General features: G+C 40.3%; 1 protein-coding gene across 7 annotated transcripts in view; it reads right to left on the reverse strand.

Annotated features, from left to right (window-relative positions):
• Positions 1-1,884: 1,884 nt before the first annotated feature.
• TRMT9B (tRNA methyltransferase 9B (putative)) overlaps positions 1,885-15,640 on the reverse strand; it is a 67,329-nt gene continuing 53,573 nt past the window's right edge. For all 7 annotated transcript variants that reach the window (XM_043454509.1, XM_043454508.1, XM_043454507.1 and 4 more), the window contains 2 exons: positions 9,327-9,500; positions 1,885-4,408 (listed from right to left, as the gene is read on the reverse strand). In XM_043454509.1, the coding sequence (XP_043310444.1) occupies positions 3,399-4,408; positions 9,327-9,500 (1,184 nt within the window). In that variant the 3' untranslated portion in view covers positions 1,885-3,398. The remainder of the gene's footprint in view (positions 4,409-9,326; positions 9,501-15,640) is intronic.

Below are 15,640 nucleotides of genomic sequence, written 5' to 3' on the forward strand. Positions count from 1 at the left end.
GATGGTCAGTTAAAACCCAGAGGAGGTCCAGACGTCTAGAATTTGGAAGGACACAGAAAGGCAGACTAAAATCGGACTCACACACCGCCCTGTGCATAGGAATGTGTGGTGAAAGGGAGAACTGAACCAAATTGACACTCCAGGGCGTGTTAGATGGCTTGTTGGTGACATGCTGGTGTCACTAGTCACTTCGGTGACAGTGTTAAAAGTAAAAATTTAAACGGGCCACTTGCTTGTTTCTTACTCTAATGTTATTTTGCATCTTTTGTCTGTGATAATGCACTTTCCCCCAGGCCATTTGGTTATATGGAATTCCTTAAGTAGGCCAGCAAGGAATTGATGAGCCCACGGAGGTTTTTAAGGACCTTCCGACATGCTTCGTTCCACATCAGATAGTGGCATCTGCAATGATGCCCGCGAATAAAGGAGAAGCAGGAAAGACACTCCAGTGTGAATAATGGAATCTTAAGTTTTCAAAGTATGTACTTTGGATTGAAAAGAAAAATCTATAATAGAGCAAGTTAAGGCCAACTAAACACTCACAAATGCTGTGTGTGTATTTAAACTCACTTAGATTTGTATTTCCTTTTGGGTATAGTCCTAAGATGAACAAAATTTTAAATGATCAAGATATTTACATGTATGTATCATGTATATATGAAGTATAAAGATATATTATCCATATGTATGAAAGTGAAAGTGAAATTGTTAGTCGCTCAGTTGTATCCAACTCTTTGTGACCCCATGGACTATAGCCCACCAGGCTTCTCTGTCCATGGAATTCTCCAGGCAAGAATACTGAGGTGAGTTGCTGTGCCCTTCTCCAGGGGATCTTCCCAACCCACGGATCAAACCCACATCGCTTATATATCCTGCATTGACAGGGGAGTTCTTTACCACTAGCACCACCTGGGAAGCCCCAAGAATACTAGAGTGGGTTGCCATTCCCTTCTCCAGGGAATCTTCCCGACCCCAGGAGTCAAACCCAGGTCTCCTGCATTGCAGGTGGATTCTTTACTGTCTGAGCCACCTGTGAAGCCCACATATATGTAAAGTAAAGAATCTGCCTGCAATATAGGAGCCGCAGGAGATGTGGGTTAGATCCCTGGGTCGAGAAGATCCCCTGGAGGAGGGCATGGCAACCCACTCCATTGTTCTTGCCTGGAGAATCCCATGGACAGAGGTGCCTGGCAGGCTATAGTACATTGAATGACAAGACTGAAGTGACTTAGCACACATGTATGCATGTGTGTGTATACACACACACCTCTCCAAAGACAGAAGTGAGATTTAAGAGTGTTTTCCACATGAATATACCAAAGAGAGATTATCAACCGGAAAGTCAGTTGTTTGCATACAAAATAATCTGGATGAATAGAATCCTTGTGCTCAGCAGCTGAAGACTGAAAGATTGCTAGTATTAGTGTTTTTTTATTTATAGCCTTGTCAAAATTATGTGAAAATATTCCTCTCTCAAAAACCATTCTAGAGAGTTAGCTTATACAAAGTGGTGTGTGTGTGTGTGTGTGTGTGTGTGTGTGTGTGTGTGTGAATGTGAATGTGTGTAGGAGGTTGCACATAAAGGTTTGCTCAAAGCTTTTCTGGCGCCATCTAATGAACTGAGTCCACGTAAGTGGTGGAACTTACGTGGTGGCTTCCCTCCCAGAAAGCCGTGACTTTATAAACAGATTTCAAGCAGCAAGGCTGGTAATGAAGATGTATGTGACAACAGACTTCAAGGAGAGGAAAAACCCACTCATAATAGAAGGGTCATCAAGCCTTAATTGTAAGAATGTCTCTGACTCTGAGAACATTTCTTTCCAACAAAAACCCCACTTACACTCACGGCTTAATATCCTCATTTAAGAAATGGGAGACATTAAATTAAATTTTAATTTATATTCCACTTTTATGTTTGTTTTTATCGTCCCTCTAATGCAGACTGTGTGCAGAACAATACAAATCATAGATCTCATTTCCACCCAACAACCTCATCAACCAAAAAGGTGATGACACAATCTTATTTTGAAGCCAAGAGAGTAATAAAATAAACTTCAGTACTTTCAGATGCACATTAAAAATAATCCTTTAAACTTCTTTGAAAGTATCATCAGTATTTTTAGTTAGAACACAATCACTGAAGGGAAAAAGTTACACTATTTTAGTAATTTCAGTGGAAAGCAAAACAAGAATTGGGTATCCTCCAGGTTTATAGTAGCCCATACAGTAAAAAGACTTTTGTCAAGTGTTGATTCTCTCCTCATTAAGGAACTGTCTGAGACTGTATTCCTGGGTCAACTCATGCCTGCTTTTCCTAATCATAGCTATGTCTCAGTATCCATGACATGGATATAAACAGATCCATGGTTAAAACTAAACAGAAGTGGTGATCAGGCAGTGCCCAGCTATCCATTTGTCTATAAAGTGGCAGAAATTGAACCTTTAATTAGTAAGATTTGATTGTCTACATTCTTACTATAACCATTAAAATGTAGTCCCTTTCAAGGGGATAAATGCCCAGATATTATTTTTAAAAATCCAGTAGTTAGCCCTCCACCAAGTCCAAATATCGTGCTCCTCAATGATCTACTTGTTTCGAGAACCAAAATAAAATGCTGCTTCAACCAGATTTTTATTTTCTAAATATCCCTTCAGTGCATAAGAAAAGCATCATTCCAGATGAAAATTCAGTAGTCAGTCTTGGACTTTCTGTGACTGGATACTCCTGCTTCTAATAAGGTTGGAAAAATACCTCCTGGATAACTTGCAATGTCTTCTAGTGCCCACATATCTACTCTGCATGCTGACCGTGCCTTTAAAAGCCTTCTGGGCAACATCAAAAACCTTGTGTTTTACTTACCTTGAAGCAAGTTCATTTAGCATTTGGAAAAGTTCTCAGAACCCTGCTTGTCTCTCTCTACTGTCTCTCACCTTTCTAAAGACTTTAAGTAGAAGCAAGGCCTTGGCCATGAAATAATTTATCACATTTGTGCAGTGGTAAATTATAACTAGAGCTAGGAATTGCCCCCTTACTGCATACAAATGATGTTTTTACAAGGTATACTTAAAAGCAGAATCTTTTGAAATCACTATATAATACTGAAAAGCGTGTAAACATGTATTGTTAGAGCAATTCGGCCATATTGGAGTTCATGTTCTATTGCTTCTTCAGATCTCTTCTATTAACCTTTAACCGTAAAGACTTTGTCAGATGCTTTAGATAGCCAACCACTGCGCTTGACTGAAAAGATGCTGAATTCATAGTCTCTACAGACCAGAATAAATGGATTAAACACAGACCAGATAACAGCATTGGATGCCAGTTCCAGGGACCACCTCACACACCCCGTGAGAAGAACGCGGTCCCTCTTTTGGAGGCCGTGTCTGAGATGAGCCCGTCAGTCACAGCTCTCCCTCTTCTCTGCGATGACACACCAGTTTCCATGGTCGTTCCCAGAGCTCAGAATATGGAGCTCCGACACACTCTCCTTCAGCAGGCCACAGAGCTCACCTTCTCGAAACACGTGGTAATAACGCATAAAGGCTCTGGAATCCAAAACATCGGGCTGTTGTTCTTCGACAGAAATGGCGTCCCCTGGGTTGGAGTCTGTGGAATCTGCTGCAGAAACCCTCCTCCATAATTTACTACCAGAAGCGGTGCCCTCTTCTACATTATCTTCATCCACACAGTTCTTAGCATTGGTGCCACCCAGAAAATTCCCATCTCCGTTTCTCCTCATGACTTCAGGATGGTCTCCATTTAGCTGTTTGCATGTGGTGGGCGCCCTCAGCCACTCCAGAGGTCCTTGAGACGGCTCCACAAACACTTCCTCATCTGCATTTTGCTCTCCCGTGGACAAAGTCTCTGGATGACCCAAGTCGAAACTTGAGTGTCTTGAAGGCTGGATGGATATCGTGCTATTGGCCCAACTTCCTGTGTTTTTCAGGGGCCTCACTTTTTCAATTTGCTTCCTCAGAGTGGATTCATCCAGAGATCTAGAGGAAAACCAGGAGCGAAACGATTTCCCCAGCGTGTTATAGAATCCGTTTTCTTCCTCGCCTTCCTCGGAAGTATTTGCGCAGCAGGTGCCAGCCAGGACGGCGTCGCAGTCCACGCTGTGGGACCGCTTCGAGTCAGGGCGCCCCTCGAAACACTCGGAGCAGCGGCAGGCGGAGCAGGGCGGGTGCTGGGGGGGGCCTCTCCTTCTCCCCGGCGGGCCGGCTTCCGAGAGGGCTTGGGAGCACAAGGCTTTGTTCCATGGAACAAGCACGTCTTGCTTCTCAAAGTGCCGGTTCTTCTGTTCCATGGCCCAAACATAAATCATCAGCTGGCCTCCAGGAACTAGGATCCTGGCCATTTCTTTGATGGCTCTGATTCTCCTTTGTTTTGTAGAGAAATGATGTATGACTGGAAAAGAAGAAACTGGATCTCAGTGTGTATGCACGTTTATAGACTAGTATTTCCTATATAAAGACTGGTCTACACATCTATAGACTAGTATTTTCCATATAACAGTGATGCAGTTTTGACGAATACTGGAGTGGGTTACCATTTCCTCCTCCAGGAGATCTTCCCAACCCAGGGATTGAACCTGCATATCTTTCATCTCCTGCATTGGCAGGTGGATTCTCTGCCCACTGTGCCACCTGAGAAGCCCTTGACATGTGGTAAGTACTCCTTATTTCCTGCAGTTTGGGCAGATGGTAGAAATAGCACAGACCTGGTTTTCAGGAGAAGCATAATTTTTAACTTTGTTTCCTGTATCAGCAGACCCTGGAGATACTGTGGGTTTGCTTCCAGACCACTGGAATGAAGAAAGTCACACAAATTCTTGGTTTCCCAGTGCATGTAAAGGTGATGTTTACATTATACTGTAGTCAGTTAAGTGTGCACTAGCATTATGCATTAAAAAAACTATGTATCTTAATTTAAAAATATTGCTAAAAGCTGCTAACCATCACCTGAGCCTTCAGAAAGTTGTAATCTTTTTGCAGCAATACACCCAAGATCACAGGTCACCATGCAAAGATAATGATAATGAGAAGGTTGAAAATGTTACCAGAATTACCAAAATCTGACACAGGGACACAAAGTGACCAAATGCTGTTGGCAGAATGGTGCCAACAGACAAGAGGCTCAGTGCAAGGTTGCCTCAACCTTCCATTTGTAAAAATGCAGTGTCCGCAAAGTGCCATAAAATGAGATATGCCTCTACTCATTAGACAACTCATCTTGGACAATTATTTAACTTCTCTGGACTTTGTCTCTTCATGTATAAGAAGACACCTAGAAAAAACAATCTGTAAGGCCTCTTCCAGTTTTAAAATCCTATGAATTTTGTTAACCAGAAGAATGACCAGTGTGAATTGATAAAATTTGAAAGGGCGAGCTAACCCTAAGTTAGGTAAATGTTCCCTAGTAGAATTCTATGAAATAACTTGTTGTTTTAATGAATGATTTGTACTTCTGAAGCATCGCAAGATCAACACCGCTGGTCAGTGTTAATACAGTTAATCAAGCAAGTATGAGTAGAGAAAATGTTAAAAAAAAAATTCTGTTTAGAAAATGCAAAGATAAGCCATCCAACCTCCAGACTAGATGACTACTTATCATTTTTAATAATGTTAATATAATATGAAATTGTATTTATTTAAGAAAAAGCAACTTAGAGGTCACCGTTTTACTTGCAGTTCTTTGCAGGTTAAAGTGAGTCAAGTGGGACTGCCTGTATCTAGTCTTAGGGGGGTTATTAGATGTATTTTTATCAAACAGTATTTAGGAAGCACTAGTCTGTGAGCTCCTAGAGTTTAATCACACCGTGTCAAGAGAAAGCATCACATTATTTTTCCACACACAAGCTTTCCACACTTAACTCAGATATGAAATTGGCTCTAAAGAGAGTCTGGACATTGCTGCTCAGATGTGAGTACAGAGCAGGTGAAACAGTGCCTGTAACCTTAGCATAATGCAGAGGTACACATAAATCTCTTTAGTTTACACGGCACAGAGAGCTAGTAAAAGTCTAAAGTGAGATTACTATATAGATAAAGCTGTCAAAGGGAGGTTATACAAGAGGCACACTTTGTATTGTTCCCAATCAGATTTGCTTTCCCATCAGCAGAGCACAAACCCTGTCTTCTCTGACTATACCATGCAGGAAGCTAGAGGCAGGAGGTTCAAATGCATTTAAGTTATTTATTTATAGGTGTGCTGGGTCTTCGTTGCTGCATGGGTTTTTCTCTAGTTGCGGCTACTCTCTGGTTGCAGTGCGCAAGCTGCTTATTGCGGGGGTCTTGTTGCAGAGCACAGGCTCCAGGCCTTGCGGGCTTCAGTAGTTGAGACACACGGGCTCAGCAGTCGCAGCTCCCGGGCTCTCAAGCACAGATTCCATAGTTGTGATGCACGGGCTTAGTTGCTCCCTGGCATGTCAGATCCTCCCAGATCAGGGATCAAACCTGGATCTCCTGCATTGACAGGCGGATTCTTTACCACTGAGCCACCAGGGAAACCCTCAGATGCATTTAGAGAACAGGACACCAGTGTATTTTGTCCTGGATCTAGCAGTGACCAGCTTTGTGATCGCTGACTGATCACTTTACTTCACTAGGTGTCAGGCTAGTGACACTGATGAATGAGCCCTTTGCAATGGTCAGTTTTAAAGCTTACAGTCTTTTTTTTTCTTTTTAAATTGATGTCTTTTAAAATTTTTGTTATTTTTTGGCCACACCATGGAGCAATCAGGGCCCCTATGGGATCTTAGTTCCCCAACCAGAGCTTGAACCCAGGCCCCCTGCATTGGGAGTGCAGAATCTTAACCACTGGGCCACCAGGAACGCCCCCCTAGAGCTTACACTTCTTGAGTAGTGTCTTGGTCAATGAGCCAAAAGGGGGCAGAGAAGTCAGGACTGAATCAGACTTAGGACAGGACTAGCATTCAGATCTATGACTACTCCTGGTCATTAACATCTTCCATAACTTGCACCTAATTCACCCTGAAACTTACATGGGTATGTTTTCTAAACGCAGTTGATCCTTGTCACCTGTGGATTCTGTATCCACAGATTTGCCCACTCACTAAAATTTTTTTGTAACTTCAGAACTCTGTACACTCAGCATTTTTGTGGTCATTCCTTGATGTGCATAGAACAGCCAAAAAGTTGAGCTTCCCAAGGCACATGTTCCCAGCTGGGGTCCAAGGAGATGATCTGCCTTCCTGTCTCAGCTCTGGCAGTGTCAACAAGTGTCCTTTTCATGGTCTATTTAGTGCCACATGTTTTGCATTTTTGTGTTTTTGTTCATGATTTCTCTGTTGATTAATTTGACAAAAGTCTTGTGACCAGAGGCTCACGAGAACCTAATCCTGTATTTCCCCTGGGAGCAATGGTTCAGTATTTGTTAATTCAGTGTTCACAGGACATTATAGAACATAACTACCGTGAATAATGAGAATTGACTGTATTCTTGTGTTTTGACCGTGAGAGGGGAAAAAAAACACCATTAAAATAGGATGATTTTAATACAGTAATTTCTTTTTAGCAGACTTTATAGGCTTTCAACATTGTAGGATTCTTAGCTTCAGAAGTTTTGTTTTTAAGGAAAAATATCTTTATACTTTTCATTCCTTAATATTGCTTATGTGATAATCCATTTTAATACCATAATTTCACCCAGGAAATATCTCAATCTTTTATATATTTAACATATAATACTAAGTAACTTTTAAGCCAGATGTTTTAGAATAAGAAAAACTTATAATACATATAAAATGTATTACACATACCTATACACACATATTCTATTAAGAAACATTGTAAATGTAAACTAAGTGGAACTTAAAGATGTCTTTATATGAATTATCACCAATGTCAGGAAACTATGTTGAATTTTAAAGAATAGAAAAGTTCCTTGTTGTTTAAAAATCATAATTTAAAGGCAGAAGTAGCACTTGGTATGTGTATCCTGTGGGATGGGGTTTTGATGGAACACATGGGTAGGTTGAATTCAGCGACTGGATTCCAGAATCATACGAGGTTACGCATAGTCATCTTAAAAGTCCTGTTATATCTTGGTATTTTATGATGTATTGTTATTTAATTTTTCAGGTGTGTCTCATTTGACTATAAGTATTCAGAATCCATGGGTTTAGTATGAAGCAGAATTTTACAGCCTCAGCACTATTGGCATTTTTAAACAAGCTGGATAATTCTTTATTGCAAGGTAGTGGGGATCAAGTTGATGACTGTTGAACATACACACTCAGTTGTGACAACCAAAACTGCCTCCAAACGTTGACAGATATCCCCTGCGGGGGGCGGAGGGGGGCGGTGACAATATAATCTCAAGTTGAGAACCACTGGCATGAAAAGTTGGTTGACACCATTTCAATATATGGACAAGTTTTTATAAAAATTTTATCATCCTATTCTAAAAATAAGTAGAAAGACTGTTTCTTTTTGTTATCTGTCAGTAAAACATAAGGAATGTATTAGGTTTGATGCTTACCCTCTCATATGATTATTAAGAGACATGGAAAATATATATTTATATATTTTAAAATATAGTAAAAATATATTTCTTCATGTTAACCAAGAAATGCCCACATACATCATTCTAAATAAGTAAATCTGTATGGACATAGGAGAGACAGTTCAGTGACCTTTCTCCTAGTTTTAAATGTAAACGCTAACTGGAAAATGACCACAGTTTATAAAAACACATGCTGGGTTTCCACTGAAGGAAACATTTTTCACTGGAAGATGGCAGCCAACTGTTCTCCATCTCCTCTTCGGGCAGGAGACTTCAGCTGAACAAAAAGCAGGACTCAACAATGTACAACATGAAGCATTTTCTGAAAGCGCAAAGTTGGTCAGCAGCCCCACGCCCGCAGCGGTGGTCCGCAGCACCGCCTGTTCGTAGGTAGCTGACCGTAGAAATTCTACAACCGAAGTAAACAAAAGAAGAGCAAGCACGTCTCTGACCTCTCTGCAGTTTCTAGTTCTTCAGGTGGCATGACCAAACCAAAAACTTTCTTCCTTTCAATGAGTACAACTCTAATACTTCCTTATTCATAAGTGGAAGAAACTGGAATGAGTCATCCAGAAGAGGAAAGCAATAGTTTGAGGGTTCAGCTAGATAAAAGAATCATATGTACCACTGTAAGTACACTTGAAATTAAACAATTCAGTTGAAATATTTTTTTAAAAATTAGATAAAATGAATTACATGGATCTTTCTACAAAGAATGGATATTGAGTTGTGAGAGTGGCTTCAACCACGTAGCATTATCCTCACGGTGAAGAGCGAAGCTGTGATGGGGTTGCCTTACCGCCTATGGAGATGATGGCGTCGAAGCGCCGATCCCTAAAGGGGAGGTTGAGGTTGTCACACACCATGACTTCACAGCCTCTGCTCCGGGCAATCTCCACCAGCTGTGCGCAGTAGTCACAGCCCATGGTGTAGACCTGGCTATTCACTTTCAGATACTTCCCAGTCCCACAACCTGTAAGAGAAGAGCCTGTGTTAGACACTGTCCTTGGTGGAAAATGCAATAGTGCCGGTTACTTTGTCTTAGGGAATAGCAATAATTTTTTTTCCATTTATTTTTATTAGTTGGAGGCTAATTACTTTACAGTATTGTAGTGGGTTTTGTCATACATTGACATGAATCAGCCATGGAGTTACATGTATTCCCCATCCCGATCCCCCCTCCCACCTCCCTCTCTACCCGATTCCTCTGGGTCTTCCCAGTGCACCAGGCCCGAGCACTTGTCTCATGCATCCAACCTGGGCTGCTGATCTGTTTCACCATAGATAATATACATGTTTCGATGCTGTTCTCTCGAAACATCCCACCCTCTCCTTCTCCCACAGAGTCCAGAAGTCTGTTCTGTACATCTGTGTCTCTTTTTCTGTTTTGCATATAGGGTTATCGTTACCATCTTTCTAAATTCCATATATGTATGTTAGTATGCTGTATTGGTCTTTATCTTTCTGGCTTACTTCACTCTGTATAATGGGCTCCAGTTTCATCCATCTCATTAGAACTGATTCAAATGAATTCTTTTTAATGGCTGAAATATTCCGTGGTGTATATGTACCACAGCTTCCTTATCCGTTCGTCTGCTGATGGGCATCTAGGTTGCTTCCATGTCCTGGCAATTATAAACAGTGCTGCGATGAACACTGGGGTGCACGTGTCTCTTTCAGATCTGGTTTCCTCAGTGTGTATGCCAAGAAGTGGGATTGCTGGGTCATATGGCAGTTCTATTTCCAGTTTTTTAAGGAATCTCCACACTTTTCTCCATAGTGGCTGTACTAGTTGGGAATAGCAATAATTTTATACAGGCCAACCTTGGAGATATTGCGGGTTCCATTCCTGACCGTGGCATTAAAGCAAGTGTCGCAATAAAGTGAGTCACACGACATTTTTTTGGCTCTAGTGCATTTAAAAATGGTGTTTACACTGTAGTCGTTTCAGCATGCAGCAGCATTAAGTCTACAAAAACCATGTCCATACCTCATTTTTTAAATAGTGTATCGCTAAAAAACGTTCACCATCATCTGAGCCTTTAGCAAGTCATAAACGTTTCTTCTGGTGGAGGGTTTGAAATACAGGGAGAATTACCAACATGTGACAGAGAGGCCCACAGTGAGCAGATGCTTTTGGGAAAATGGCGCCAGTAGACTTGATCAAGGCCAGGTTGCCGCAAACCTTCAATTGGTGCAAAACGCAATACAGTATCTGGGAAGTGCAATAAAATGAGGTCTGCCTCACTCACCAAGACAGAACCCAGCATGGATTGAAGGTACCCACAGAAACAAAAAGAAAAGCCTTCAGAGAGCATGGACATGTTTTTACATAGAGAAAAAGAAATGGAAATGGGGAAAAGAAATACTATTTACTGACTATTTAATAAGGTCATGTCCATAGGGCTTTCTTAACATGATAGCACAACCAAGAAATGTCAGCTGGCCCCCCGCAGATAATAATAGTTGCCTAGTATTCTGGTGACAGGGTCCAGTCTCTTTATAAGTTGCCTTCACATACATATTTCTCTAGATTTATATGTTCTGGGCATTTAGTCTTGTGTTATCAAAACTTCTTACCACTTGCTGCTATGTAAAACAGACTACTGTTAACAACTGTTCAACTTTTATAACAACTTATAAAATTAAGTTATACAATAGAACGGGCCTTTCGAAAATGTAAAATTTGAATGAAAAAAGGGTTTCAGTATCTTTTAATCCAATCTGTTGTCAGTGCTAGCTCTTTTAAGTTTATTTTTTTTTAAAACTTGTTCTATTTATTTGTTTACTTATGGCTGTGCTGGTTCTTTGTCGCTGAGTGCGGGCTTCCTCCAGTTGTGGAGAGAGGGGCTACTCTTCGTTGCCCTGCTGGCCTCTTCTGCTGGCTTCTCTCGTGGCAGCTCCCGGGTTCTAGAGCACCGGCTCAGCGCTGATGACTTGCCCTGCGGCATGTCTGGTTCTCTGGGGCCAAGGATCAAACCTGCATCCCCTGCATTGGCAGGTACATTCTCAACCACTGGACCACCAGGGAAGTCCTCTATCAACTCAGGATACAACTCTAACAAAGAACTATTTTTTCATAAATGGACCAGTTTTGACAGTCGCTTTCTGGTGGCAGAGACCCAGATAATAATTCAAGGTTTACACAGTGCATAGATTTAGATCAGTCAGATTTCCCTGATATTATGCTGACATAAAGAAATGGTCATCTTGAAACAAAACCTTCTGTGGTCTAGTGTCTAGCATTCTGTTCTAGCACCGACATATCATCTGTTTGTTTTTTCAGAAATATTTAAAGATCTCATTAGAGCTTATGTCCCTGCCTACTGGCATTGGCTGTAGATTTTTTTGCCTGAAAGATAGCTACCACTATTCAAAGATGATTCGGTTGCTGCTTTTGAAATACATCACAACACTCTTTGATGATAACTCCTTAATAGCAGCTATTCAAAATTATATGAGACACTAAAAACATAATTAAGATTCGCCAATGCCAGCTGAGACAGTGGAGAGCTTGTGAATAAAAAATAAGATTTCCAACTTCATTATTTCAGTGTAAATGATTGAGGTCTTAGAAATATTTTAGATCTCATAGCCATACTCCCTAAGAATGCTTTTGAGAAAAAGGATCCAATATGTGAGAGCAATCATGGGGAAAATATAATCCATAAAGTACTTCAAAATTGAAATTCTGAACATTTCAAAGATGATGCTCATATTTTAAGAAAAATAACCTTGTAAACTTTTCTGCTGTTTTGAACTGGCTCAGGGGATACATTTAGAAAAATAAAAGGGGAAATTACTTCCAAGATGCTGATAAAAACCAGTTCATGGAATATTAGAGCTAGAGAGATGTGTTCAGAGAGCATCTGGTAGCAAGGAGGAAACAGGTCTTCTTAGATCTTATCATCTCCTGAAGTGTTTCGAGTGCCCTGATGCCCTTGATTTATCCCATATTCATTTCTTGGTGTGTCTGTGGGAGTGCAGTGCTGTTCGTTCCCTGACCAGAATTGAACCCTGAGCGCCGAGTCCTAACCACTGGACCACCAGGGAATTCCCTCATATTAATTTCTAACAGCATTCTTTTTTTTTGGTTCTGAATACCTTTTCTTTTTTAAATTGAATTGCTTTACAATGTTGTGTTAGCTTCACATCCCCTCCTTCGTGGACCTCCCTCCAGCCCCAGCCCTCTCGGTCATCACAGAGCGCTGAGCTGAGCGCCCTGCGCCCTCCAGCAGCCCCCCACTAGCTCTCTATTTTACCCATCATGGTGTATGTAGGTCTCTGCTGCCCTCCCCATTTGTCCAACATGGGATTCATCTTTAAGGGTAGTAATGGGACTCCTGAATACAGTGCAATTATCTCTTTCCTAAGTGCCGACATGGAGGTGCTGGAGAGGGGAGATGTTATCCTAATGAGGAAATGAAGAATACTGCCCAGCCTAGTCACCCCATTATCTTAAACAAGCAAGAAGTAAATCAGACCACTTAAGTGGTCCGAATCAGATTCGGCAGCTCCTGTACATAGCAGTCATGCTCCTTTACAAAATCGCATGAAATGATAACCTCCTGTAGTACCGAAGAGCTACAATAGCAGATGTCTGCATGCTTCCGTTCCCCTCTAGTCTGTATTTTGCACCACAGTACAGCTGGGGAAGAAAACAGATAATTACCTCAGTTCAGCAAGATGTTTTGGCCCATGGTGAGTAAGTACTTGCTAGAAATAATTAATCTGAATGTTCCCTCCGAAGTTTGCAGAAAGAGCTACATTTTTTAAATTGAAGTTTTTTTTTTTTTTTTTCCTTTTTGGCTAAGACCTTATCTGAAAGAGAATTCTCTTTTCCTCTGGGAAGAGGAAGAATACAGCCTATTTATTTCTCCTAAACCTTTTGAAGTCAGAGATGAGGGAATATGTTTTGTTCTGTAGGCATGGTGCCTGCCCCTTAGTAGGAGCTCTTAATTTTTATTGACTCAGAGAAGAAATGGTAATTAGAGAATGACTTAGCAAAATAAGTCTGATCACAGAATATGGGAAAAATAATTGAGAGTTAAAAGGCATAAAGGAACTCTGATTATTGAAAAATCAGTTTTAGTTATGTGCACAAAAATAAAAATTTCTAAATTGTTAGGATAGTTGTCTCTGATGTCAGGTAAAAAGGTCACCTTGCTCAGAAAGGAATCTGGCTCTAGTCTTTATTTTGCTTCTAAACTAATCAAAGTAAAGATTTTAACCCAAAGGACACCCACCAGGTACCATGTTCTTTTTAAATATTATAGTCTATTTTTATTCATAATTTGTCAGTTTAAGACTTTCTTGAGTTGAGAAGAACATGAGTTTTATATATAAGGATAAGGTTATACTAAAAGGGATTGGTTATCTTTTTTCCATTGTATATCCTTGCCTCCTTTGTCAAAGATAAGGTGTCCATAGGTTCGTGGATTTATCTCTGGGCTTTCTATTCTGTTCCATTGATCTATATTTCTGTCTTTGTGCCAGTACCATACTGTCTTGATAACTGTGGCTTTGTAGTAGAGTCTGAAGTCAGGCAGGTTGATTCCTCCAGTTCCATTCTTCTTTCTCAAGATTACTTTGGCTATTCGAGGTTTTTTGTATTTCCATACAAATTGTGAAATTCTTTGGTCTAGTTCTGTGAAAAAATACCGTTGGTAGCTTGATAGGGATTGCATTGAATCTATAGATTGCTTTGGGTAGAATAGCCATTTTGACAATATTGATTCTTCCAATCCATGAACACGGTATGTTTCTCCATCTGTTTGTGTCCTCTTTGATTTCTTTCATCAGTGTTTTATAGTTTTCTATGTATAGGTCTTTTGTTTCTTTAGGTAGATATACTCCTAAGTATTTTATTCTTTTTGTTGCAATGGTGAATGGTATTGTTTCCTTAATTTCTCTTTCTGTTTTCTCATTGTTAGTATATAGGAATGCAAGGGATTTCTGTGTGTTAATTTTATATCCTGCAACTTTACTATAATTCATTGATTAGCTCTAGTAATTTTCTGGAAGAGTCTTTAGGGTTTTCTATGTAGAGGATCATGTCACTTTAACAAGTGGTGCTGGGAAAACTGGTCAACCACTTGTAAAAGAATGAAACTAGAACACTTTCTAACACCATACCAAAAATAAACTCAAAATGGATTAAAGATCTAAATGTAAGACCAGAAACTATAAAACTCCTAGAGGAGAACATAGGCAAAACACTCTCCGACATAAATCACAGCAAGATCCTCTATGACCCACCTCCCAGAATATTGGAAATAAAAGCAAAAACTAAACAAATGGGACCTAATGAAACTTAAAAGCTTTTGCACTACAAAGGAAACTATAAGTAAGGTGAAAAGACAGCCCTCAGATTGGGAGAAAATAATAGCAAATGAAGAAACAGACAAAGGATTAATCTCAAAAATATACAAGCAACTCCTGCAGCTCAATTCCAGAAAAATAAATGACCCAATCAAAAAATGGGCCAAAGAACTAAACAGACATTTCTCCAAAGAAGACATACAGATGGCTAACAAACACATGAAAAGATGCTCAACATCACTCATTATCAGAGAAATGCAAATCAAAACCACAATGAGGTACCATTACACGCCAGTCAGGATGGCTGCTATCCAAAAGTCTACAAGCAATAAATGCTGGAGAGGGTGTGGAGAAAAGGGAACCCTCTTACACTGTTGGTGGGAATGCAAACTAGTACAGCCACTATGGAAAACAGTGTGGAGATTCCTTAAAAAACTGGAAATAGAACTGCCATATGACCCAGCAATACCACTTCTGGGCATACACACTGAGGAAACCAGATCTGAAAGAGACACGTGCACCCCAATGTTCATCGCAGCACTGTTTATAATAGCCAGGACATGGAAGCAACCTAGATGCCCATCAGCAGATGAATGGATAAGGAAGCTGTGGTACATATACACCATGGAATATTACTCAGCCATTAAAAAGAATTCATTTGAATCAGTCCTAATGAGATGGATGAAACTGGAGCCCATTATACAGAGTGAAGTAAGCCAGAAAGATAAAGAACATTACAGCATACTAACACATATATATGGAATTTAGAAAGATGGTAACAATAACCCTATA

The sequence above is a fragment of the Cervus canadensis genome, chromosome 31 (assembly GCF_019320065.1).
Source record: "Cervus canadensis isolate Bull #8, Minnesota chromosome 31, ASM1932006v1, whole genome shotgun sequence".
Lineage (NCBI taxonomy): Eukaryota > Metazoa > Chordata > Mammalia > Artiodactyla > Cervidae > Cervus > Cervus canadensis.